The 24,462-nt window shown below is 40.3% G+C and overlaps 1 protein-coding gene across 1 annotated transcript; it reads left to right on the top strand.

Annotated features, from left to right (window-relative positions):
• LOC106566489 (scavenger receptor cysteine-rich type 1 protein M130) lies at positions 1–16,460 on the top strand. The gene is made up of 18 exons (XM_014134562.2): positions 1–89; positions 2,814–3,125; positions 3,561–3,680; positions 4,311–4,517; positions 5,869–6,084; positions 6,373–6,687; positions 7,165–7,470; positions 7,680–7,973; positions 8,668–8,994; positions 9,111–9,425; positions 9,867–10,166; positions 10,829–11,104; positions 11,241–11,540; positions 11,883–12,017; positions 12,620–12,733; positions 14,742–14,906; positions 15,148–15,371; positions 15,623–16,460. Exons 1-17 carry the CDS (start codon positions 32–34, stop codon positions 15,315–15,317), a joined length of 3,930 nt encoding a protein of 1,309 aa, XP_013990037.2. The 5' UTR covers positions 1–31; the 3' UTR covers positions 15,318–15,371; positions 15,623–16,460.
• The last annotated feature ends 8,002 nt before the right edge of the window (positions 16,461–24,462 follow it).

Raw genomic sequence — 24,462 nt, 5'->3', positions numbered from 1 at the left:
CTCTGCCTCATTTTTTGGTTCTGTTGTGACTATGTGGTTCCTGCTACTGCTCTGGTATGCATCATCCCCACACCTGTCCTCCACTCAAGGCAAGTAGAAACTTTGATTAATAATGGAAGTCAATAGGATAGTAAATGTATTTTATATAAGGGATATGTAGCCTTCTTGGCGTGCGTTATAGATAATATAACTGAAACAATTTCCCTCCACGCATTTACAGTTCCGGACAAATATATTGGTACCCTTGCACTTTTCTTAAACAATTTCCTATTTCTTCTAAATTCAGTTGAAATTGAAAAAAACTTTTGGTCTCCACACATTGTTGCTGAATTTTCAACGTTGTAGAACAAATTTTGTTTTTTTAAACTTAAATTAGCATTTTTTTTATGGAGAAAACTAATACTTGGTTGTATGGCCATGATAACTACTGACAAACACTTCTTGTAGCCATCAATGAGCTTGCTGCACCTATCTGCTGGAACTTTGGCCCACTCTTCAGCTGCAAACTGCTCCAATTCTGCAATATTTGAGGGGTGCATTCCACCAACTGCTTTTTTCAGAACAGGGATTCAGATCTGGACTCAATGCTGGTCACTCTAGAAGAGCGTTTCTTTTTTTGAACCATTCTTGGGTGCTTTATGATGTGTGCTTGGTGTCATTGTCCCTCTGGAAGACCCACAACCTTTGGTGGAGATCCAGTTATTGGACACTGTGTTAAACATTGGACTCCAAAACACCTTGATAATCTGCTGATTTCATGATGCCTTGCCCCCGGGAATCAGAAGCAGCAAAGCAACCACACAGCATTATCAAACCTCCTCCATGTTTGATTGTAGGGAGGGTGTTATTTTCTTGGAATGCTCCAATAAGTTGGTTTACATAGGAATACCCCAATGCTGAAAGAGACACAAGGGCCTTCAGGGCCTCGTTTCCGAGAGCGTTCGTAGTGTTAAGATCATCGTTAGAACCTTCTTACGATGTATCTTTAGTAGCCGAGGTGTTTCCCAAAGCCTTCGTTAGTAACGTGGTTCTTAAAAACCTTTACACATCTACTAGTGCTCCAGACCATTCGTAGAGCAGCCAAAGTGCGTCGTTAGATGCTTTTTTTTTGCCCTTCTGCATCACTTTATTCACAGAAGATCTCCGCTAAACATAGAATCCAGATGTTTCTCCGTCTGTGTGACGGTGACTGCCGATAATTTCAGAACGAAGTTGACTACAAATACAAAGTTGCCAAAGTATTTGCAATCGTTACAAATAAGTGAAGAATAAAATGAAGCTTCAAATGAAAAATTGAGATGACGGCATTAAAAGATACGTAGGCTACATGGGCGTATATAGGCTATTTCAATCATATTGAAATACATGTAATGTTCAATCAATTGAGTTATATTTTGCGACTGGGCTACTGTCTGAAATGTTTGCCTCAATGTGTTTCATGATGTGCCCAGTCTGTGATTTAGTGCATTGTTATTGATTAAGCATAATAAGCCTCCTCAATAGCCTATTTGCAGCCTTGGGTGGTAATATCTCTCTAGGGTCATTTTCACCGCTTTTCAACCTAATTTTCAATATCTCCAGCACAACACTAGGTTCTACATACAGTGAATGTACAAAATATTAGGAACACCTTCCTAATTTTGAGTTGCACCCCTTTTTTCCCTAAGAACAGCCTCAATTCGTCGGGGGCATGGGCTCTACAAGGTGTCAAAAGCGTTCCACAGGGATGCTGGCCCACGTTGACTCCAATGCTTTCCACAGTTGTATCAAGTTGGCTGGATGTCGTTTGGGTGGTGGGACATTCTTGAAACACACGGCGGGAAACTGTTGAGCGGGAAAAACCCAGCGGCGTTGCAGTTCTTGACACAATTTCAACTTATTTTAGAAAAAATATATTTAAGAAAAGTGCAAGGGTGACAATATATTTAGCTATAACTGAATTATTTCTATAAGATGTTAACACTGGAAGTAAATTGTCCAACAATACATACAGTATCCCTTCATAGGCCTACAATGTATTTGTTAATTATAGATCATACAGATGTGCCTGCATTAGGCCTAGTTCTAAATGAGTAAATCAATTATTTTGTATGATTTCTAAACGTATGTTATTAATATTTGTACAATTATTGTCCTGGATTTTGGTTTAAAAGCTTTTTTTTGTTGTCTAATCTTAACCTGTCCTAGATGCTTTTAACAAGCAATCAAACAAGCAGTTTTGTCTTTTGAAGAATAATACAAAAAATACGTACTGTAGAGCCAAACTGAGTATACTCCTCTATCATATCAGATTATGAATATTGTGCCATATTTCTATTACATTCAAAAATTGGGGCTAACATTTTTTGGTAATATCCCCACCATTAAATAGCTAGTAAATGAGGATTTCACTCCGAGATTTCCCCAATTACAGTAACCTAATAGCCGACCTGGGTTCAAATATCTCAATTACTTTAAAATACATTTCAAAGTAAGTATTCAGATGTTTATTTTAAGAGACAAGTAGTTGAATATTGGAATTAACTTTGGAAATAGACTTGGAAAGTATTGGCATACAAAGACACTGACTCAAATACATTCCCAAGCATTTAACCTAGGTTTTTGAAAATAGTATTAGAAATAAGTATTTGAAAATACTTTCAAATATTATTGCAAAATATCTTCAAATACTTCCAATAGAAGTAGTTGATTTAGGCCTCATTATTAAAACATACTAAAATATACAGAACATTTGTATTTAAATAAAAGATAATCTACACATGTATATAAACCACAGGTCTGGTTATTAGAATAATATCTATTTTACTGTGCAGTGGCGGACAGGTTGATCCTGCAGGGTGGGGATGGTCCATGTGAGGGCTATGTTGAAGTCTTCCATGATAAGATATGGGGTATTGTTGGTGACCAGAAATGGCGGTTGAATAATGAGGAGGTCATCTGCAAGAGCATCGGCTGTGGGACATCCATGAGCTCTAAAGACATTCTGTTGACAAAGGCTAGGCCTACCACATGGATGAACGAGGTGGAATGCAATGGAAATGAGAAGTATCTATGGAACTGCATGTTTCCAGGGTGGAACAGAAGTTCTTATACCAAGGATACAGTCAAAAAAATCACATGTTCGGGTAAGTGTTCTTTTGAGTTATACACATTTGCTGTTGTGTATTGGTAACTCTATCAGGTTGGATATTTTACTACATTGACAGACATTCTTTCTTCCCCCTTTCCTCCCCCTTGTAACAATGTATTTTGTTGTTCTTTGGCTGTTTGGTAATTTACTTATGTTAATTGTTGGCTAATACTGACACCTCAATATTTTCTTTGTCACAATGGCCGATGCCTATATGCTATACCAAATATCAATATAAAAAAAGTTGTGTTACTAACTTTGATATTTAGCAAAATGACTTTTTACATCATCTGACTGTCAACTCGAATATTGAAAATATGGATTTTATTTTGTGTTGTATTTGCGATATTTAATTCCATAAGTTAAACACAAAATGAAGCATTTGAATGACATTTTGAGCCTCACAAGTCCTTTTTAACATTGTCATCAGAGAAGATTCAGCTTGATCTTGAGAGTTTGCCTGGGTTCAGATGTGCTGGAACTCTCAGGTACAAAACAACATCAATGGAGAAGGCCAACAAAATGGGCTACTTTTGTAGTCTGAACTGGGGTAAGAGCTACATCTTGTTAACTTGATTTCTGATAGTAACAATAAATACTATACTTTTTAGTTTTAGTTTTACCATTCGCATGGGTGAAATATGAATGAATCATTTTAGGCTGATTTTATTTTGTGTTATTATAAATTACTTTAAAATTTGGGACCCATGTAATTTTTTTTAAATGTACAATCTAATTATGCTTTATATCATTTCATAACAATTAACTTTCATTAGAACTTACTTTATATGCTTAATTAGGTTCTGCAAGCAATCACTATCCAGATTTTGTTTTAGGTAGTGAATAGCAAAACTACAAATGTGTCAATTATCCAGGTTGTTTCATTTGAAGATATTTCTTCTCCTTTATTTTAGAAAATGTATTTCAAGAAGTATGGCTAGACTGTGTGAGCAGTGAAAACAATCCTTTAGTGATGGTCTTAACATAGACAAAATTGTATTTTATTTTTGGGGGGTTAGGGGCATTTGCAGAATTGCAGAAAATTGCGAAAATGTGTTTTAATTGTCAAAACCAATTCCGGGGAGATACCCGGGACCCTCGTCTACTGTTCATCTTCCCCAATATCGACACCACAATTTCACCCTTGGGTCATAATGTCTGTTCTTTACCTCTGGCTCAGATAAAAAGCAGGCTGATCTTGTGTGTGAACATCTCAAATGTGGCCAATCTAAGCGTCTCCCAGCAGCCGGAACGTTCTCACAAACTGAGAAAGTTGTCAGCCTCCAAACTATACAGTGCAGCAACGTAGAGCATCTGAAACATATCTGGCAATGTATAACCACGACTGAAGAGTCATGTACAGAACCTGTCTCCGTGATTTGCTCAGGCAAGTATTTCATATTCACCTCACCACATTCACTGCTAACAGTCATTGATCTTACAACCACTATCTTATGCTCTAATCACAATTGTTTCATATAATTCTTACGCTGTATGTGTGATGCATTAAGGTGCTTTAGTGCCTAACTGTTTGCAGATTTCACACTTCACTTTTGGGGTTACATTCATAAGGTTTTGCAGTTCTATGCCCACTGAGTAGTTACAGTTAGTGGAACTGTATGTACAGTTAGTGGAGGTCTTAGTGGAACAACCTGGTCTCACAGCATTTCGTATTATTCTGTACGTAAACTCTGTGACACTCCGTTTAGTGTGATATCTTACGTTTCATACGGTATGTATTAATTTGTGGATATTCATCACATGATGATATGTTACGAATTACAATTTGTATTATATGTTACAAATTTACCAAACGTATGATATGTTACGAATTCTAGCTATGTGGCTAACATCCAGTCGAAGCTCCCATCAACTACAAGACCATGGTGCTTGCCTACAGAGCAGCAAGGGGAAATGCCCCCCCCCCCTACCTTTAGGCTATGCTCAAACTTTACACCCCAATCCTAGCACTTCGTTCTGTCACCTCTGGTGTCCTGAACCAACACTTGCACTTGATTCCCCTCCACCCCCCCTCATTTCTAGCTTTGACTCTGATAACTACTTTATTGAGGAAAGTGTACTTACTGTTGTTAGCTATTTATTCTTCAATAACACAAACTCCAAAGCAAATGAGGGGGAGAAAAATAGGTTTATTTGAGAAGGACAAATCAAGATGTTATGCTGGGAGGTAGATGGTCAGTCTCCCCTGTCCTCAGCTTTTCTCCACAGAACAAAGGAACAGGATGCCATTTATAACCCTCCACCCTAGTCTGGGGTTGACCAATCAGAAGTCCTTGCAGGACAATTGGCCAATGGCCAAATACCAAGTATCCTGCCCCAGACTCAATGTACAGAACGTAGCACACGTGGCTCTGAGTTCAGGACTGACAGCACACAGATTCTAACAGATGTTGAACTGAAAACCAACTCCTGTTGATCGTTAATCCCAGTCATCTCATCCTCCGCGTTGTGCATTTATCTTCAAAATATTCTTATACTGTGACTGTGATATGTGGTTGTCCCACCTAGCTGTTTGAAGATGCTAAATGACTCAAATGTCAATGTATATGTATCAAAGTTCCGATTTTGGTATCTGCCTGTGCACTATGATCCCCTTCTGATTTTGACTAATTTAACAAGATATACTGTCTATGTCAACTCATTTTATAAAAGTGGAACGTTTACTGTTACCTTTGTAGGTGTAATTACAAAAAAAATGTATGATTTATGTCCAACAGATCATCACAACTTTCGTCTTCAAGGTGGAAGCAATGTCTGTTCTGGACAGTTGGAAGTGGAAGAGGATGAAGGTGTTTGGAAACCTGTATGCCAAAGCCAATACAAGCTGAACAAATCAAGTGATGATCTGTGCTCACACATGTTGTGTGGCAAAAGTCACAGTCAGGAAAACATGGTCTGTGACAGTTCCAAAAACATCTCACTGAATTGTACAGGTAAAGCTCTCTAAGAGGTCAATTTTTCATTCTTTGAGACAGCGCACAGTGTTCTCTAGACAAAAATCACAAATGTTCTAAGGTTTTGAATCATGAGTAAAGCTTTAAAAAGGCAATCTTAAAAAGGGAAAAGACTATCAGAGTAAAAGGCATTTATTGTATTTCTTTAATTTATTTGATATCCAAATACTGCATGTTTTTGTTTGTTGGTCTAAAGCAATGTGCATGGGAAAAAGAAAATAATATCTTTCTAGAAGTTTTTGAGAATTATTGTTCAATGTGTTTCAGACAAAGTCAACATATCCCTGTTGAAAGATGACCAAAGCCAGAATGTCAATCCTTGTTTTGGGTCAGTACACATCAACCACTCTGGTACCCTGGAGGCTGTGTGTTCTACTAGTTGGGATGAGAAGGATGGACGAGTCGTGTGCCGAGAGTTGGGTTGTGGAGAGGTTGTGTCAGTCAGCTATGGGAGTAAACTCCAGGAAGTTGGAAAGCATGACCGAGTAGATTGCAAAGACTCTGAGGCTTCACTGTGGCACTGTCTGGCCAAGCATTATAAGAACCCAACCTTATGCAAGAAAGCCAGTGTCATCTGCTCAGGTACTATACATTACACAACACAGAAAACTTGAGAGCAGTAGGATTGTTTTCAGCGTTGATTATAGAATTACAACAACATGAAAAATATGTGGAAAACTATTACCACTATTTTGTTAATTTCAAATGCTATATCTAAAGAAGTAGATTTTTGGTTTCTAATCTTCAAAAGGCAATTGCACATCTGAGCTATCTTAGTAGCAGGTGCATGGTAACAGCCGAATAAGATGAGAAAAGAAGAAGAAGGCCACACACTGCTCTTGCTAGTATCACTGCTCTTTATTTAGCTTGACGTATCGGCCTCAAGGCCCTCTAGGAGCAGTGATGCTAGTAAGAGCAGTCTGCAGGTTTCTTCTTCTTTCTCATTGGTTTATAATTTTCACATTTTTGCATTTGTAATGTGCTAAGTTGTAGGTTTATTAATACTTGGAATAATATCAATCGTTTTTCATACTCTTTTCCCCTGACATTGTTCTCCAGGTAGTGTGAAAGTGCGTTTGTCAGATGGCCCTGGGAGGTGTGCTGGAAGAGTAGAGATTCAGTATGAAGGGGTGTGGAAGAGCGTCCGTGCAAGCAACTGGAATGATGAAAACTCCAAAGTGTTCTGCAATCAAATGATTTGTGGTGATGCTTTGGCTGATACTGATTCCTTCATTCAAGGAACGAGTCAAGTATTGAACAATGAGGTGACCTGTACTAGTGACTCTAAATCTATCTCTAACTGTATCAAGTCAACCAACAAACGACAACAAGAACAGGATAAAAACAAGATGTTAATCTGCCAAGGTATCTGTTTTTTTCCTTTTTGTACAAAAAAGATATGCATATTAAACTTTACAGTTTGTTATGGAAAGTTTGTTTTAATCATAGGTACACTTTTACCCAAATATAACTATTTTCTGCTTTGATGCTGCAGTTTAATATGGTTTGTTTAGGATTACATGTGTTTTACTGATTTGTGGAACCTTTCCCCTGCCTCTCTTCTGATTGTTTAGAGCATGCGGTGGTGTTTCTGATGGGGGACTGCTCTGGCAAGGTGGGCATAGAGCAAGCTGGGAAGAATTACTGGCTGTCTGGGTCCAACGCCACTTTTGATCGTCAAACTGCCATGGTGGTGTGTCAACAGATGGACTGTGGGGATGCTACCTCATTTACCTTTGAATCCACTAGTGGAACCACTGATTTGTGGAAATACACTTACAACTGCCTGGAAAGGAAAAAATCCCTTTTTGACTGCGAGCAGAGTGAGCGTCTGTCAAACCACAGTACAGTCTCTGTCGTCTGCTCAGGTACACAGCATTCTATTGACAAAAAATGTGATATCCCATTCCATCGCGTCCCACTCCACTCCATCCCACTCCATCCCATTCCATCGCGTCCCACTCCATCCCATCCCATTCCATCCCATTCCATCGCGTCCCACTCCATCCCATTCCATTCCATCCCATTCCATCCCATTCCATCCCATTCCATCGCGTCCCATTCCATCGCGTCCCATTCCATCCCATTCCATTCCATCGCGTCCCATTCCATCCCATTCGATTCCATCGCGTCCCATTCCATCGCGTCCCATTCCATCGCGTCCCATTCCATTCCATCGCGTCCCATTCCATCGCGTCCCATTCCATTCCATTCCATCACGTCCCATTCCATCGCATCCCATTCCATTCCATCCCATTCCATCGCGTCCCATTCCATCGCGTCCCATTCCATTCCATTCCATCACGTCCCATTCCATCGCAACCCATTCCATTCCATCCCATTCCATCGCGTCCCATTCCATCGCGTCCCATTCCATTCCATCGCATCCCATTCCATCCCATTCCTCTCTCTCTCTCTCTCTTTATTTATAATGGTTGATTATTTTGTTTTTCGAAGGAGAATAACTGTATATGATGATAAAAGGTGATGAAATAATTTGATAATAATACTAATAGTAGGTCTTCATGGTGTTCCTCCTTATCTCGGGCTTTGCCCTGACAGGTAGTAAAACAGTAAGCCTGAAAGTTTCCACTAAAGACGAGGGGGAATGCTGGGGAAAGGTGGATGTGTGCCTCAACGGAGCGTGTGGAGGTGTTTGTGAGGATGCCTGGACGGATAATAAGTCTGACATGTTGTGTAAAGACTTGGATTGTGGATCAGCCATCTTTCCTCTGTCCAACCTGATAAAATCACCATCAGCTTTAGACAAAATCACCATCAGCAGTTTGCACAATACCCAGCATACAAAGAACATCAGTCAGTGCAACATGGTCAAAAACCTTGACCAGTCTAACTGTCAGGACAAGCCAGCCTATGTTGTTTGCTCAGGTAATATCATGTAACAGTCCCTGTTTTCCATTAAATCCATATTTTTGTCATTTTATTCTCACATTATTTTGCTAATGCATGATTGTTTTTAATTTGATGTTATTGTTCCAATGCAGGAAGTGTCAAGGCCAGGCTAATGGAGCATAGAGAGAGATGCTCGGGCAACGTGCAGATGTTCTACCAAGGAAGTTGGATGCCTGTCTGTAAGACTGCCCTAACGAAACAAGATGTCCAAAACACTATCTGCCGAGAGCAGGGTTGTGGACATGGTGTCCAACCTCTCTCGTTCTTTGGCCCTTCATCTGCAAACAGTGGTGCTGTTGTGTCAGACCTCACATGTGGTGCAAACAGCAATTCTTCGGCAGAGTGCACAGTTACAGGTTCTAAGACCAACAACCAACACTGTGTCCTCGGTGGTCTCCAATGCTCTGGTATTTTGTTTGTTTCTATGTTTTCAACACCGGAGTCAAAATGAGAGAATATATTGTGTAAAGTTTATAATAATAGCTATACTTTTTTTTACTATTTACAATCTTCATATGAAAGTCATTATGTACACAATAACTCGTTTGTCTTTTTGTAAAAAGTATAGTTTGGGGCCCTTGCATTCTTAAAACTGTATTTGCCTGAGGGTTTCCTCACTTATCTTTGCAGTTTAGTCATTTAGCAGATACACTTATGCAGAGCAATTTGGATCAAGTATCTTGCTCAAGGGCAAATCCACACATTTTTCAACTAGTAAGCTCTAGGATTTGAACCAGCAACCTTTCGGTTACTGGCCCAACGCTCTTAACTCCTAGGCTACCTGCTGCACATTGTTTGCTGTGTTTAACTTGACCCAACCTTCACTGTGCCTTGTGTTATTTCCACAGAATGGAGGAGAATGGTGTTGAAGCTAGGGAACGGGGCTTGTGAAGGCTACGTGTTCGTGTACAGTGAAGCAGACAGACGGGCTGTCAGCAGCGATGGTTGGACTGAGACAGAGAGCAAGGTTTTGTGCAAAGACTTGGGCTGTGGAGCCTACATAAAACATACTGCTAAGGAAAAGGCAGATTATCATGATCTCTTTTGGGGGAAGAAGTACAGCTGTAAAGGGGAGACAAACAGCATCTGGGACTGTGAACTAAACGACAGGCCCTCTCAAAACCAGTCGATCTACTTACAGTGCCAAGGTAAGATACTGATCAAATAATTGTACAAGACAAATAATTCCAAATACTCTCACTGATAATGGTATGATTTTTGCCTCTGCATATCTTTATTCCAAAATGACAACATTAGTCACTATAGAAACATATACACAATGAGCCTTAGGCCCCACGTGACATCCTATATCTATGAACACAGGGGTGATGTCCCAAATATCTCCCCTTCATTCCAAAGTGTGCACTTGTTCACCTGCCTTCACTGATTTGAAAGGAAAATAATGAAACTTCCAACATGGAGTAGGGAGATATGATTGGGATGTACCTAATATTTTCCTGAATGTACTGTATATTTAAGCAATAATGCCCGAGGGGGTGCGGTATATGGCCAATATACCACAGCTAAGGGCTGTTCTTATGCACGACGCATTGAGGAGTGCCTGTACACAACCCTTAGCCGTGGTATACTGGCCGTATAACACAAACCCCTGAGGAGCCTTATTGCTATTATAAACTGGTTATCAACTTAATTAGAGCAGCAAAAATAAATATTTTGTCATAGTACAGGCTCAAACCACCCAGTTTATAATACCATATAAATGTTGTGCTATCTAAGTTGCCAAGATTAGTGATGTTACTGCTGAAGGACTGAGAGGCCTATATATTCTTACACCTATGTTTCCCCATAGATGATCTCATAGCAAGCCTGGGAGAACCAGGTAACTGCTATGGGCAGGTGAGGTTAAATAACTTGCCAGTGTGTTATGATAACTGGGATGACAGTCACTCCAAAATAGTATGTCAAGAGCAGCGGTGTAGCAACATCATCTCATTCGAAAAAATCGACAAAGGAAGTCAAGGTGATGCACATTTCGTCAGCTGCATTGGCTCAGAGTCCAAACTCGGGCAGTGCAAAACAAGAAGAGGAAAGTGTGGTAGTGGATTGGTTTCTGTGTCCTGTGCAGGTAAGAGTTCAATATTAACTTTGAAGACGTGTAGATGACAAGCGATAACTAATCGTGTAGTTAATGCAGTAGTGATGTTTCCATAACAGAGGTTAACAGTGCAGTAAGTTGTGTAGCTTTATCATTTATTTTTCAGGTGGTGTGAAATTCAATTCAACTCAGAAATGTGGAGGGGAAATTAAGATATTTTATCGAGGCACCTGGAAGTCGGTATGTCAACCGAATGTGTTCGGAAAAGAAGGTGTTTTACTTTGCAAGGAGCTAGGATGTAGCTCTCCTATAGGTTTACGACGGGATGAGATTGAACAGTCAGAAGAGGAAAAAGAACAAACAATACCAGAGATATCTCTCCAATGTTCCCCTGAGAATCGCAAGTTACAGCATTGCGTCATCAAGAAGAATGAATGTAAAAAAACTGGTGTAATCTACTGTGCAGGTACTGCAACAATCACACCACCATTAGTTGTTCAAAGTCAATTTGTAAGTCGCTCTGGATAAGAGCGTCTGCTTAATAACGTAAATGTAAAGTGCTAATTTCCAATGTTTCAGGTTGTAAGTAGCTATAGTGTGATGTGGGAGGTAACCTTGTTTTCAGATATGTTGCTGACTGTGGGGCTCTATCTAGCTATAGAATGGCAAAACGATTTCTCTCAGAGTTGCTTTTGCCATCTTAGTAAAACTCAAAACACTCTTTCCCTAAAATCTTCGATTGACAAAATGTGTACAGTCTATGTCTTAAATTATAAAATTTCTCCCCAATCATGTAATATGATTTCAGGTTATCCAATCAAAGACTCCATTCCCCCGACCCCCATCAACTTGTATGTTGGTCTTTCCCTCGGACTGTTGTCTCTGGTCATGGTCGTTGCCCTCTGTCTCTTCCTGCGAAGACGATTTGTAACCAGGTTCAAGTGTAAGTGCAATTTCAACGGCTGATAATAATACTGTAGCGATTTACCAACTAAAGCCACTTACAGTAAAATAGCCAAATTGAAGGACGCCTTTGTAATAATTTGTGTATCTGTTTAGTTCTGTCACAATTAGGAAATTATCCTAAGGTGGTATAGATCCTAAACCATAGATATAAGACTCATCTTTTTATCTTTGCCATTATTGCGTCTGTGACGCATGGGCAGCGAAGTAGTCAATTTTCTTCTTCTTCATTGGCTGATTGCTCCCAATTTATAGGAATCCCCACCCAGTTGACTACTTTAAAATGGTGGAGCCCTCAATGGCAATGTTCATGCTAAAATAGGTTACATCCGTGATGAGTCCTCTATCTATCTCTATGTCCTAAACACATTATAAATGCATTTGTACAATTGAGCCACCACTAGAGGGCATTCAGTGAGCACTTTGACAGCATGGTCTAAACTAGAAACAACAAGTGACATTGAATCAAATGTTATGGAATATGTGAAAACAACAACTCGAATGCATTTAAATAAATGTTCTTAATATGTATGCTTTGGAGAGACTGAAAATGTTTTCATTTGTGTAATATTCTGGATCCAGCGAGATTCTCAATGAGAAAAGAGTCTGCTTTTGAGAGTGGAGACTATGAGGACGTAGAGACCAACGGAAGTGAGCTATTCGGACCATTGGAAATGAGAGATTTGAATCGCCACGGTGAGTCCAGCCCTTTTTGTTAAAACAACTCCACAAACATGCCTGTCATCCATTAAATTATTCGAATTTTCATTAATAAAACTATATATGTAAATATATATATATCAACAAAACATTATATAGTATTTATATTCAGTGCTTAGTGTAGCAGATACAGTGCCTTCGGAAATTTACAGACCCCTTGACTTCTTCCACATTTTGTTACGTTGCAGCCTTATTCTAAAAATGACTCGGCAATCTACACACAATACCCCATAATGACAAAGCAAAAACAGGTTTTTAGTAATATTTGCAAAATTATTCAACTTTAAAAACAGAAATACCTTATTTACATAAGTATTCAGACCCTTTGCTATGAGACACAAAATTGAGCTCAGGTGCATCCTGTTTCCACTGATCATCCTTGAGGTGTTTCTACTTGAAACTGTGGTAAATCCAATTGATTGGACATGATTTGGAAAGACACACACCCGTGTATATATAAGGGCCCACAGTTGACAGTGCATGTCAGTGCAAAAACCAAACCATGAGGTCGATGGAATTGTCCGTAGAGCTCCGAGACAGGATTGTGTTGAGGCACAGATCTATGGAAGGGTACCAACAAATTTCTGCAGCATTGAAGGTCCCCAAGAACACTGTGGCCTTCATCATTCTTAAATGGAAGAAGTTTGGAACCACCAAGACTCTTCCTAGAGCTGGCCGCCCGGCCAAACTGAACAATCGGGGGAGAAGGGCCTTGGTCAGGGAGGTGACCAAGAACCCGATGGTGACTCTGACAGAGCTCTATAGTTCCTCTGTGGAGATGGGAGAACCTTCCAGAAGGACAACCATCTCTGCAGCACTCCACCAATCAGGCCTTTATGGTAGAGTAGCCAGAGGGAAGCCACTCCTCAATAAAAGTCACATGACAGCCCGCTTGGAGTTTGCCAAAAGGCACCGATTGCTTAGACTCTCAGATCATGAGAAACAAGATTCTCTGGTCTGATGAAACCAAGATTGAATTCTTTGACCTGAATGCCAAGCATCACGTCTGGAGGAAACCTGGCACCATCCCTACGGTGAAGCATGGTAGTGGCAGCATCATGCTGTGGGGATGTTTTTCAGTGGTAGATGAATATAGCAAAGACAAGAGAGATCCTTGATGAAAACCTGCTACAGAGCACTCAGGACCTCAGACTGGGGTGAAGGTCCACCTTCCAACAGGACAACAACCCTAAGCACACAGCCAAGACAACGTAGGAGTGGATTCGGGACAGGTCTCTGAAGGTCCTTGAGTGGCCAGCCAGAGCCCGGACTTTAACCCGATTGAACACCTCTGGAGAGACCTAAAAATAGCTGTGCAGCGGACCTCCCCATCCAACCTGAAAGAGCTTGAGAGGATCTGCAGAGAAGAATGGGAGAAACTCCTCAAATACAGGTTTGCCAAGCTTGTAGCATCATACTGAAGAAGAGGACTCGATGCTGTAATCGCTGCCAAAGGTGCTTCAACAAAGTACTGAGTAAAGGGTCTGAATACTTAAGTAAATGTGATATTTCAGTTTTTTATTTGTAATAATTTTGCTAAAATTTCTAAAAACCTGTTTTTGCTTTGTCATTATGGGGTATTGTGTGTAGATTGATGAGGAAAAAAAACAATTTAATGAATTTTAGAATATGGCTGTAATGTAACAAAATTTGGAAAAAGTCAAGGGGTCTGAATACTTTCCGAAGGCACTGTAGACAATAGAAGGGATAACTACTGTAATGATCAGGGGTAGAGAATGGATCACTGTAGACAACAGAAGAGAGAACTACTGTAATGATCAGGGGTGGAGAATGGATCACTGTAGACAACAGAAGAGATAACTACTGTAATGATCAGGGGTAGAGAATGGATCACTGTAGACAACAGAAGAGATAACTACTGTAATGATCAGGGGTGGAGAATGGATCACTGTAGCTGTCCTGGTAAAATGCAGTGCTGCGTTGCTGTACCATCACATCCCTCTCTGTATCTCCGTTCCTACAGAATCAGAGAGTGGCGGAGACAAGGAGAATGGCCGGCGAAGTGCTGCGTCTTCCCTGTCTTATGACGACATTGCTGAGGAGGTGAATGTCCCAGCTCAACCATTATCCAGTGGAGAAGATGGAACTAGTAGCCCAGTCCCAGGTGCTGGACCTTCTGCTACCCACGGTAATATAAAGGTCCAGCTCAGTTACATACATGAATGTGTTGTGTCTTTGGTCCTGTGTGGCTCCGTCGGTAGAGAATGGTGTTTACAACACTGAGGGTCTTGGGTTTGTTTCCCACTGGGGCCACCCATACGAAAAATGTATGCATGCATGACTACAAGTCGCTTTGGATAAAAAGCGTCTGCTAAATAGCTTAGATTATAATATTCTTCATGTGCTGCTCTGTAATACATTTTTTACAGAACATGTTACCTACGAGGTGGAGGAAGATCAACAGGAGAGCTACGATGATGTGGTGTCAATGATCACGCCAGCTGAGACCAGAGAGGAGATTGCAGAGGTCCATGAGAGACCCAAGCCCAAGGGCCTGGCGATCCATGATGACGAGGATTACCTGGAGCCTGATGGCTAGAAGTGGGCAACATGGAGGCTTGACATGATCTGTTGTCAAACAGAACTATGAGAGGTGATTATGGTGTTTTGATGACATGGTTTATATCGGCACCATGCATCATTGAATGATATACATCATTGTTTCTACTTTATGAAGGAATTAGCCAGTAATTTGTAACTTTAATCATGTCATGTAAAATTACTACTGTATGGTTGGTTGAATTTTACAAAATAGAAAAAAACACATATTACCACATCAAATGTTGTCTGAAGGGTATTAAATAACCCAGTATGTCTGTCAATTTGATTCTCATTGGTCTTTAGGATCCCAAAGTTGGAGGGGAAAAGCTGCCTGCGTAAAAAAACTCACATACCTTCATATAATATCAGTATTTCTTTTTCATATGTAAAGATACAATTATTCAAATTTCTTGACTTTTTTTTGTCTAATATTTGATATTGCTTTTCAAATCATCTGTTTTGATTAGTTTGTTGTGCCATGGCCTGTAAAACAGAACTGATTGACACAGAACGGAATCAATAGTGTCTGTCTCACCACAACACATGTATTCATGAAACATGATCTTGAAATGTGATATTTCCTTCCACGAAGACCTGCAAAATGAACTGCTTTTAGTGTATGCATCAAAGCTCATAGCCAACAGCTGTTTTACAACCTTTTTATTGTACTTTTTTTACCATTTATAAATGTAACATTTTAAACATTTGTATTTTTAATTACAATAGCATTGTGCAAAAAATTATGTTTTTATTCTTATCTTCAACTTCTCAGTAAAAGGTTTCTGGAAGTAATTTTTCTGATCTTACATCAATAATAGTATTTTTCTTCCTTTAGAAGTTGTTTGATGTTAAGGTTTATAAAGTATGAATGTAGTAGTTAAGAGCTTGTCTGTCTTTTATTCGTTTAAACATGTTTGTTTAGTGTTTTGTTTTATCTATGAAATCATGTTTGGGATTTGGTGACTGGAATTTAAGAATATTATCAATAGGGAAAAAAATGTAATATCAAGTGTAAAGTTAAAATCAGTCGACTTAAAAAATTTTAACATTTGAGATGATGATGAGAAAATATAAGTATAAAATATATAATTAAGAATGCTGGCCCTGATTATGTGATTAAAGTGTCCGATTGTTTTTATTATGTAATTCACTTTTGCCAAAAATGAAAATGCACTGCTATAATAACATATACTGTGATGTCAGTATAGTGTTGTTTTGTAATGAGATCGAATTATTGCCTTTATTGATCCTGTCGTGTTTATACATTTCACATTATGAAATTATTCAAATGATGGTAATTATATAGTATATGGTTTTCCTACATATTTTTTAGGTTTACAATGCTCCAAAAATATTACAGTTTAGAGAAGTGAAAACAGTTGAGGGACATGCACATACTGTAGGTAAGAGTTGACAATACTGTGAAAAAGGACAATAAATGAATCTTAGTTAGACTGTAATATAATCTACTGTAAACACGGACTGACCAGGTGCTGAAGACATAGGAGATTGCTTTGGTGTTGTGTATTAAACTGTATGTTTTTGAACAGCTATAGTTTGATACACAGCATAAAAAGCCATTTACCATCACGTCACATTCTCTCAGGCAAACAAAAATGATTCTGTGACACACAGCCTGTTATATCTACAAAAAAAAGATTCCTATGGCCAGCTATGGTATTTCTTATGAGAGTACTGATATATGTTGTCCCTTTACGGGAGAGACATGCAGTACAACAGTATCCCGTAACCATGGATGTGTTAACCTTCAGAGCATTACATGTGCTGCCAGAAGGTATTCCGTGCCCATTGAGGTCCCAGGACTGAGGCTATACCCAGCGGGATTCATTTTTAACTGGTGATTCTAGTGTTATATGTAAACATCACACCCAGCCTCCCACTCTAGCAGGGGGCTCTTGTAAGGGTAGGGATGCATGATTAAAAAAGATACAGGCAGATCCTGGTTCGATCCCAGGCTGTGCCGCAGCCGGCAGCGACCGGAAGACCAATGAGGTGGCTTACAATTGGCCCAGCGTCGTCCGGGTTAGGGGAGGGTTTGGCCAGCCGCGATGTCCTTGTGTCATCGCGCTCTAGCGACTCATGTGGTGGGCCGGGTGCATGCATGATGACATGGTCGTCAGGTGTACGGTGTTTCCTTCGGCTGCGGCTGGCTTCCAAGTTAAATCAAGAAGCAGTGCGGCTTGGCGGGGTTGTGTTTCGGAGGACGCACTGCTCTCGACCTTAGCCTCTCCCGAGTCCGTATGGGAGTCATAGCGATGGAACAAGAATGTAACTACCAATTGGATATCACGAAAAAGGGGGAAAATAGGTTGCATATAAACAGAAATAGAACAGAGTACATACCAATATCTAAATATTGGATGGATAAAACAATGTTAAAATTATTTATTTTATTGCATTTAATTACACTACAATTAATAGCTAAATTAAAATGCAATTAACTAAGACCCTGCAGTTTGTGGAACTAACTGCTGAAATGTCAACCAGCTAACCTCTTTCACTTGATATTCAAAACAACAGCTCTGACATCAATAGCCTGCCATGGCCAGTTGCTGTGATTTTCATAGACAGCTTTGTTGGCCATGGACAAAGTAGGTGGAGCAAACTGCTGTGAAATGTTTCTTTAACTCATCACACGTGCCTTTTGATTGGTGTAATGGGGAGGCCAGTGGCTGTGCAACCTGGTGTCAGAGCATTTCGTATTATTCTATACACAAATCGAGACACTCCATTTAGTATGATATGTATTTATTTGTGGATGTCCAGCACCCATTTTGTATAATATGTTCCGAATTACAATTCGTATTATATGTTACAAATTTACAAAACGTACAATATGTTAAAAGTTTTTACGAGAATCATGCATCTAGCTAGGTGGGGGTTAAGTTTAGTAGTTAGGTTAAAGGGTTTAGGTTAGGGTTATGGGAAGGGTTAAAGTTAGGGTTATGGGAAGGGTTAGCTAAAAGGGTGTGCCATCGTAAATATGTGATTGGAACAGTAGCAACAGAAAGTATGATGCAACAAACGTGTCTAAACAGCATTGTTGTCTGAAAAGAATCTAAACAGTGTTTTGTACTGATGGGAAATAAAGGTCTTCACAACTTTATTCCTCAATTTCACTTTTTATTGTAAAAGATAATGTGAACTTCATCATCCAAGCATCACACAGAACACATCCACAGCCAAACTCATTCCATAAACCAGTCTAAATAATAGGTTTCGCTGACATAAAACAAAACATAAGTTAGCGACCTGACAGCTAGACTTGTTTAATATGTATGTTACGAATCCCTTTGGCCCTGCAGTCTAGGGGGGGATGGATACGAGACCCGTAACATAAATCATGCAAATTATAATAGTGATGAGTAACAATGAGAACAAAAACCACAGACAACTGAAATCTACCGTCAAACTCTAAAGGTTTATTGCTAAACACACGGTAATGGGGTGTGAGAAAAGGGGCTGAGCTGGACCCAAGCAAAGAAACAATAATCAAAAACACCCCTAAGCTAGACTAGCCTATTTCCACAACATCTAGCTAACTAACCAAAAATACATTGGGTGGTCCGCCCAGTTCTAACTAGGGTACCTAGACAAAGTATTCCTACGGGTAATGTATGCCCATGGGCGACTTGTCTTGGTACCCCCTTTTCCCACCAAACAAACAGTCAAACAACACTCACAGGATTACCGGACAAATGTGACATGTAGTTGCAAAAACAAAAGAGATCAATACTGCGATAGAGAGAGGGGGACACAGAGAGAGATTGAGAGAATGAACACAAAGATTGATCACAGAGTGAGAATGAGCTAGCGAGAGATTGCAACTGACTGGGGTTTTAAACCAAGGGAAAGGGACTGTGATTGGGTGAGGGAAGAGGAGCAGGTGTCTTCTGATTGGGGACTGGTTGATGACTGATCGGGGAGTGATGATTGTCACCTGTGAGGAGGAGAAGGAGAGAAAAGAAACACAGGATACACACTTGTATCCGTAACAATGTACCACATCTCTGGTGAGCACAAGGAAGAAATGTAATATTGTTTAGAAAAGAGATGCGTGTCAGCTAAACTAACAGCAGCTACATTCTTTATGGTGGCAGCCATGTTTGTTTATGTTTGGCAAACGAGAACTCCCTAATCCCAGAACGCCATTCACTATAAGACGCAAATAAACAAAGTTAAAGATGGCCCATTACCTGAAAAATATTAACTTAGTTTGGCCACTTTTCAGCATATTACAAATCTCTGATGTACTTGTTACAGTGAATACAAGAACCGAAGCGCATGACTTGACAAGTTGTTTACAGTTTTTGACAAATCACAAAGCAAATAAAATGTTATCACCTCACAGATCATCACCCCAAATATGGTGATTTGCCTAGCCTAACTGCCCTAGCCTAACTGTAGAGCGGAAGCTAAACAAGATTGCCAGATATGGATGAAACCACTTTTGGTGGCAGGGTTCATTTAATTTGTGGGGGGGAAATACTACTATGGTGGGGGATTTATCAATATATGGGGGGCAAACAAAGGAGAAGTCTATAAGCTAAATAAAATAAAAAATATATACAAATAAAACCCCAGGAAGGGGGGGTCTGAGCTAGCAACACTGAGGTACCATAGTTACAATCTGATGCTGTGTTCAAAACAACTGGGAACTGGGAGCTGGGAACTCGGAAATCTCAGACTTCTGACTTTAGTGTGTTCAAAACAACTGGGAACTGGGAGCTGGGGACTTGGAAATCTCAGACTTCTGACTTTAGTGCATTCAAGACAACTGGGAATTTTTGAACTGTCATCCAACTGGGAATTCCAACTTGGGAACTCGGGCCTCTTTCTAGAGCTCCGACTATCCAACTTGAAGATCACTGACATCATGATTTGACCTTGTGTTTTTTCCGAGTTCCCAGTTGTCTTCAAAGCACCATAAAACCTTAAAAAAAGTATTTTACACACATCATATGTGTCTATTACAATCTATGCAAAAATCTGAATTCATGATGTGCCACCAGTACTTGAAAAATTTGAATAAAACAGAAAATACATGATGCGTCATACATACATACAGTGCGCTACAGTAGAAATGACAACATGATATATGCACACATGTCTAAAGTTATTATTTGTAAGGAAAACAACAATGAAGGCAATGCGGGTGTGTGGTGGTTCATTTCTTTACCATAAAATGAGGAGAGACAAGCTTATCACACAAGTCAGAGTTATACTTAAACTAAATATTTAATAGTGAGAGCTTTGCAATAGTGATGGCTGGTCGACGAATCACCATCTCTGATGATCTGTTGAGAGCGCCAACACAAAGGCTACTGAGATCTTTTATAGCAAAGATCCACCCCCTAGTCTACATAACAAACAACAGATGTTTGGAATGGGTCACAAGGTGAGACTTTTTAAATGAGAAAGGAATATCCCGTAGCCAGATAGCATTCACTATATATTATCGTTCAGTTTGGCCCCTAAGACGAGGTTACGATCTCGTTCCTGGTACTCATAGCACAAAACCACCAACTCGACCAATGGCATAAATCAATTGTCAACTCCAGATACTCCCATCTCAAGTAAAACCCCTTCTTGACCACACTCCTGGACAAGCTCACTGAGGGGAGTGAGCCTCTAGGTCATACACTATTCCAGGACAAGTGCAACATCAGAGATTACATACAATGGTTCCAGACACTACCACACACATCCCCCAATGCCAAAGGAGGGAGTGACTGGTGCACAGACATTGTGGAGACAAGTAATTGGTTCCCCATTAATCACGCCATCCCTTCACATGGTTTAAGAGTAGGTAAAGACACATTCACGTATGAAGACAATGTTCCCTCCTGTCCTCTTCCCTTTCTGATATTCTGCATAGCACCAGGGACATGTGAAAGACAAGCCTGACCTCTCCCCTCTCTGGGCCCCAGGTGACTGAGCCCCAGCTGAGGGAAGAAGTGCAACTACCATACCAGAGTCCAAAGGGATACATTCTAATAACAAGTATATCACATAAGCATATTATGCAGATAAGACATCTTAATTATCTATGTTACACAACTAATTTGGATTCTTCCACCACAGGTGCCAGACAGAAAATGTGTCAGGGGGAAAAAGTTTGTGATATGGGAAGGGTTTGCTAAAAGGGTTCTGAATAGAGATGCGAAAATGTCTGCATACTTGATCTGGGGAAGTGCTTGGGCTCTCGTGTTGTCCAGTTAAGTAAAGCCTCAAACATAAATTGTCCGCAACAGTGAAATGGGCAACTTCTATGCAAACTAATGAGGAGGCGGAACATACCTCAATTCAAACTGTTGTTAGAAAATAATTACAAATTGAGAAGTTGAAACATAGCCTTTAGATAATTAGCAGGCAGCGTGCCTTGGTTTGAGGGTAGTGCGGGTTAACTGTACATGTTGCGTAACAATCACATTCTGACATCACGCACATAAAAAAATAAACTCACACTGACGACCGTTAATGATATTTGGAACTCACAAAGGGAAAAGGTTAAGTAACCATCATTCTTATGTAACCATACCAAACATATCACATCATACTCATTTCACTGTCCCGGATTTACTTTTATCTATGTTATGTCTAGTCTATGAGACCAGGCTGGGATGTGAGAAAGGCCCAGTTCTGTTGATTTGTGTAATGGGGAGGCCTTTGGCTGTGACAAAGGCCCAGTTTTGTTGATTTTCCATAACAGACGAGATGCATTAATTGGTAGTGCTTCTGCTTGGTGAAATCAATGATGTGCAAACAGTCCACCACATCAATGGCATGCTGTACAGGAAAGTGGTAAATGTTGTGATTGAGGAATCTGCCAAAGTATTAGATGACCAAATCGTGTGCACTGTTATGTCGTGTTAGGATGACTAATGGAAAATACTAGGAAAAGACTAGTTTAACAGGCGTTCCATTTTTGCAAAGCATTCTAACATTAGAATCCACTTATATATACTGTAGTTGACAGAATGACCATCAATGAATAGGCTTGTCATTTTACATGATTTTGTTCACATGTTTTATATATGCTGTGTATTACTACAAAAGTGTGGATTATATGCAACGGAAAGCATGTATGGACATAGATAAACCCCAATACCAGATAAACCCCTATACCATTTGAGGGACCTGTAAGAAGACTGATAATTCATCTCTGTAGTTTCCTGGAAGTGACACCGCAAGAACCTGTTACCACGAATAGACATGTTCTCACATATATACTGCATGACCAAAAGTATGTGGACACCTGCTTGTCGAACATCTCATTCTAAAATCAGGGGCATTAATATGGAGTTAGTGCCTTTTCTGCAACATCATCCTCCACTCTTCTGGGAAGGCTTTCCACTAGATGTTGGAACATTGCAGGGCTCTGTGCAGGCCAGTCAAGTTCTTCCACCCTGATCTCGACAAACCATTTCTGTAAGGACCTCACTTTGTGCATGGAGGCATTGTCATGCCTTCCCCAAACTGTTGCCACAAACTTGGAAGCACAGAATCATCTGGAATGTCATTGTATGCTGTAGCATTAAGATTTCCCTTCACTGGAACTAAGGGGCCTAGACTGAACCATGAAAACAGCCCCAGATCATTATTCCTCCTCCACCAAACTTTACAGTTGGCACTATGCATTGGGGCAGGTAGCGTTCTCCTGGCATCCGCCAAACCCAGATTCGTCCGTCAGACTACCAGATGGTGAAGCATAATTCATCACTCCAGAGAACGCGTTTCCACTGCTCCAGAGTCCAATGGCGGCGATCTTTACACCACTCCAGCCGACGATTGGCATTGCGCATGGGGATCTCAGGCTTGCATGCGGTTGCTCGGCCATGGAACCCCATTCATGACGAACAGTTCTTGTGCTGACGTTACTTCTAGAGACAGTTTGGAACTCGGTAGTGAGTGTTGCAACCGAGGACAGATGATTTTTACACGCTATGTACTTCCGCACTCAGCGGTCCCGTTGTGTGAGCTTGTGTGACCTGCCATTTTGCGGCTGAGCCATTGTGGCTCCTACACGTTTCCACTTCAAATAACAGCACTTACAGTTGACCGGGGCAGCTCTAGCATGGCATGCTATGACAGTGCCATGTTGAAAGTTAATGAGCTCTTCAGTAAGGCCATTCCACTGCCAATGTTTGTCTATGGAGATTGTGTGGCTGTGTGCTCGGTTTTTATACACCTGTCAGCAATGGGTGTGGCTGAAATATCCGAAACCACAAATTTTAAGGGGTGTCCACATTCTTTTGTAACTGTGTGTGTGTGTGTGTGTGTGTGTGTATGTGTATCTCTCTCTCTCTCTCTCTCTCTCTCTCTCTCTCTCTCTCTCTCTCTCTCTATATATATATATATATTACACACACACAGTGCCCTTGGAAAGTATTCAGACCCCTTGACTTTTTCCCCATTTTGTTACGTTACAGCCTTATTCTAAAATGGTTTAAAAAATATATAAAAATCCTCAGCAATCTACACACAATACTCCATAATGACAAAGAGAAAACAGGTTTTTAAACATTTTAGCAAATTTATTACAAATAAAAAACAGAATACCTTATTTACATAAGTATTCAGCCCCTTTGCTATGAGACTTGAAATTGAGCTCAGGTGCATCCTGTATCCATTGATCATCCTTGAGATGTTTCTACAACTTCAATGGAGTCCATCTGTGGTAAATCCAATTTATTGGACATGATTTGGAAAGTCACACACCTGTCTATATAAAGTCCCACAGTGGACAGTGCATGTCAGAGCAAAAACCAAGCCATGAGGTGGAAGGAATTGTCCGTAGAGCTCCGAGACAGGATTGTGTCGAGGCACAGATCTGGGGAAGGGTACCAAAACATTTCTGCAGCATTGAAGGTCCCCAAGAACACAGTGGCCTCCATCATTCTTGAATGGAAGAAGTTTGGAACCACCAAGCCTGCCTAGAGTTGGCCGGCAGCCAAAACTGAGCAATCAGGGAAGAAGGGCCTTGGTCAGGGAGGTGATGGTCACTCTGACAGAGCTCTAGATTTCCTCTGTGGAGATGGGAGAACCTTCCAGAAGTGCAATCATCTCTGCAACACTCCACCAATCAGGCCTTTGTGGTAGAGTGGCCAGACAGATGCCAC

Source organism: Salmo salar, chromosome ssa13, assembly GCF_905237065.1.
Source record: "Salmo salar chromosome ssa13, Ssal_v3.1, whole genome shotgun sequence".
In the NCBI taxonomy this organism is placed as follows: domain Eukaryota; kingdom Metazoa; phylum Chordata; class Actinopteri; order Salmoniformes; family Salmonidae; genus Salmo; species Salmo salar.
This window is presented reverse-complemented; position numbering and strand designations above follow the sequence as displayed.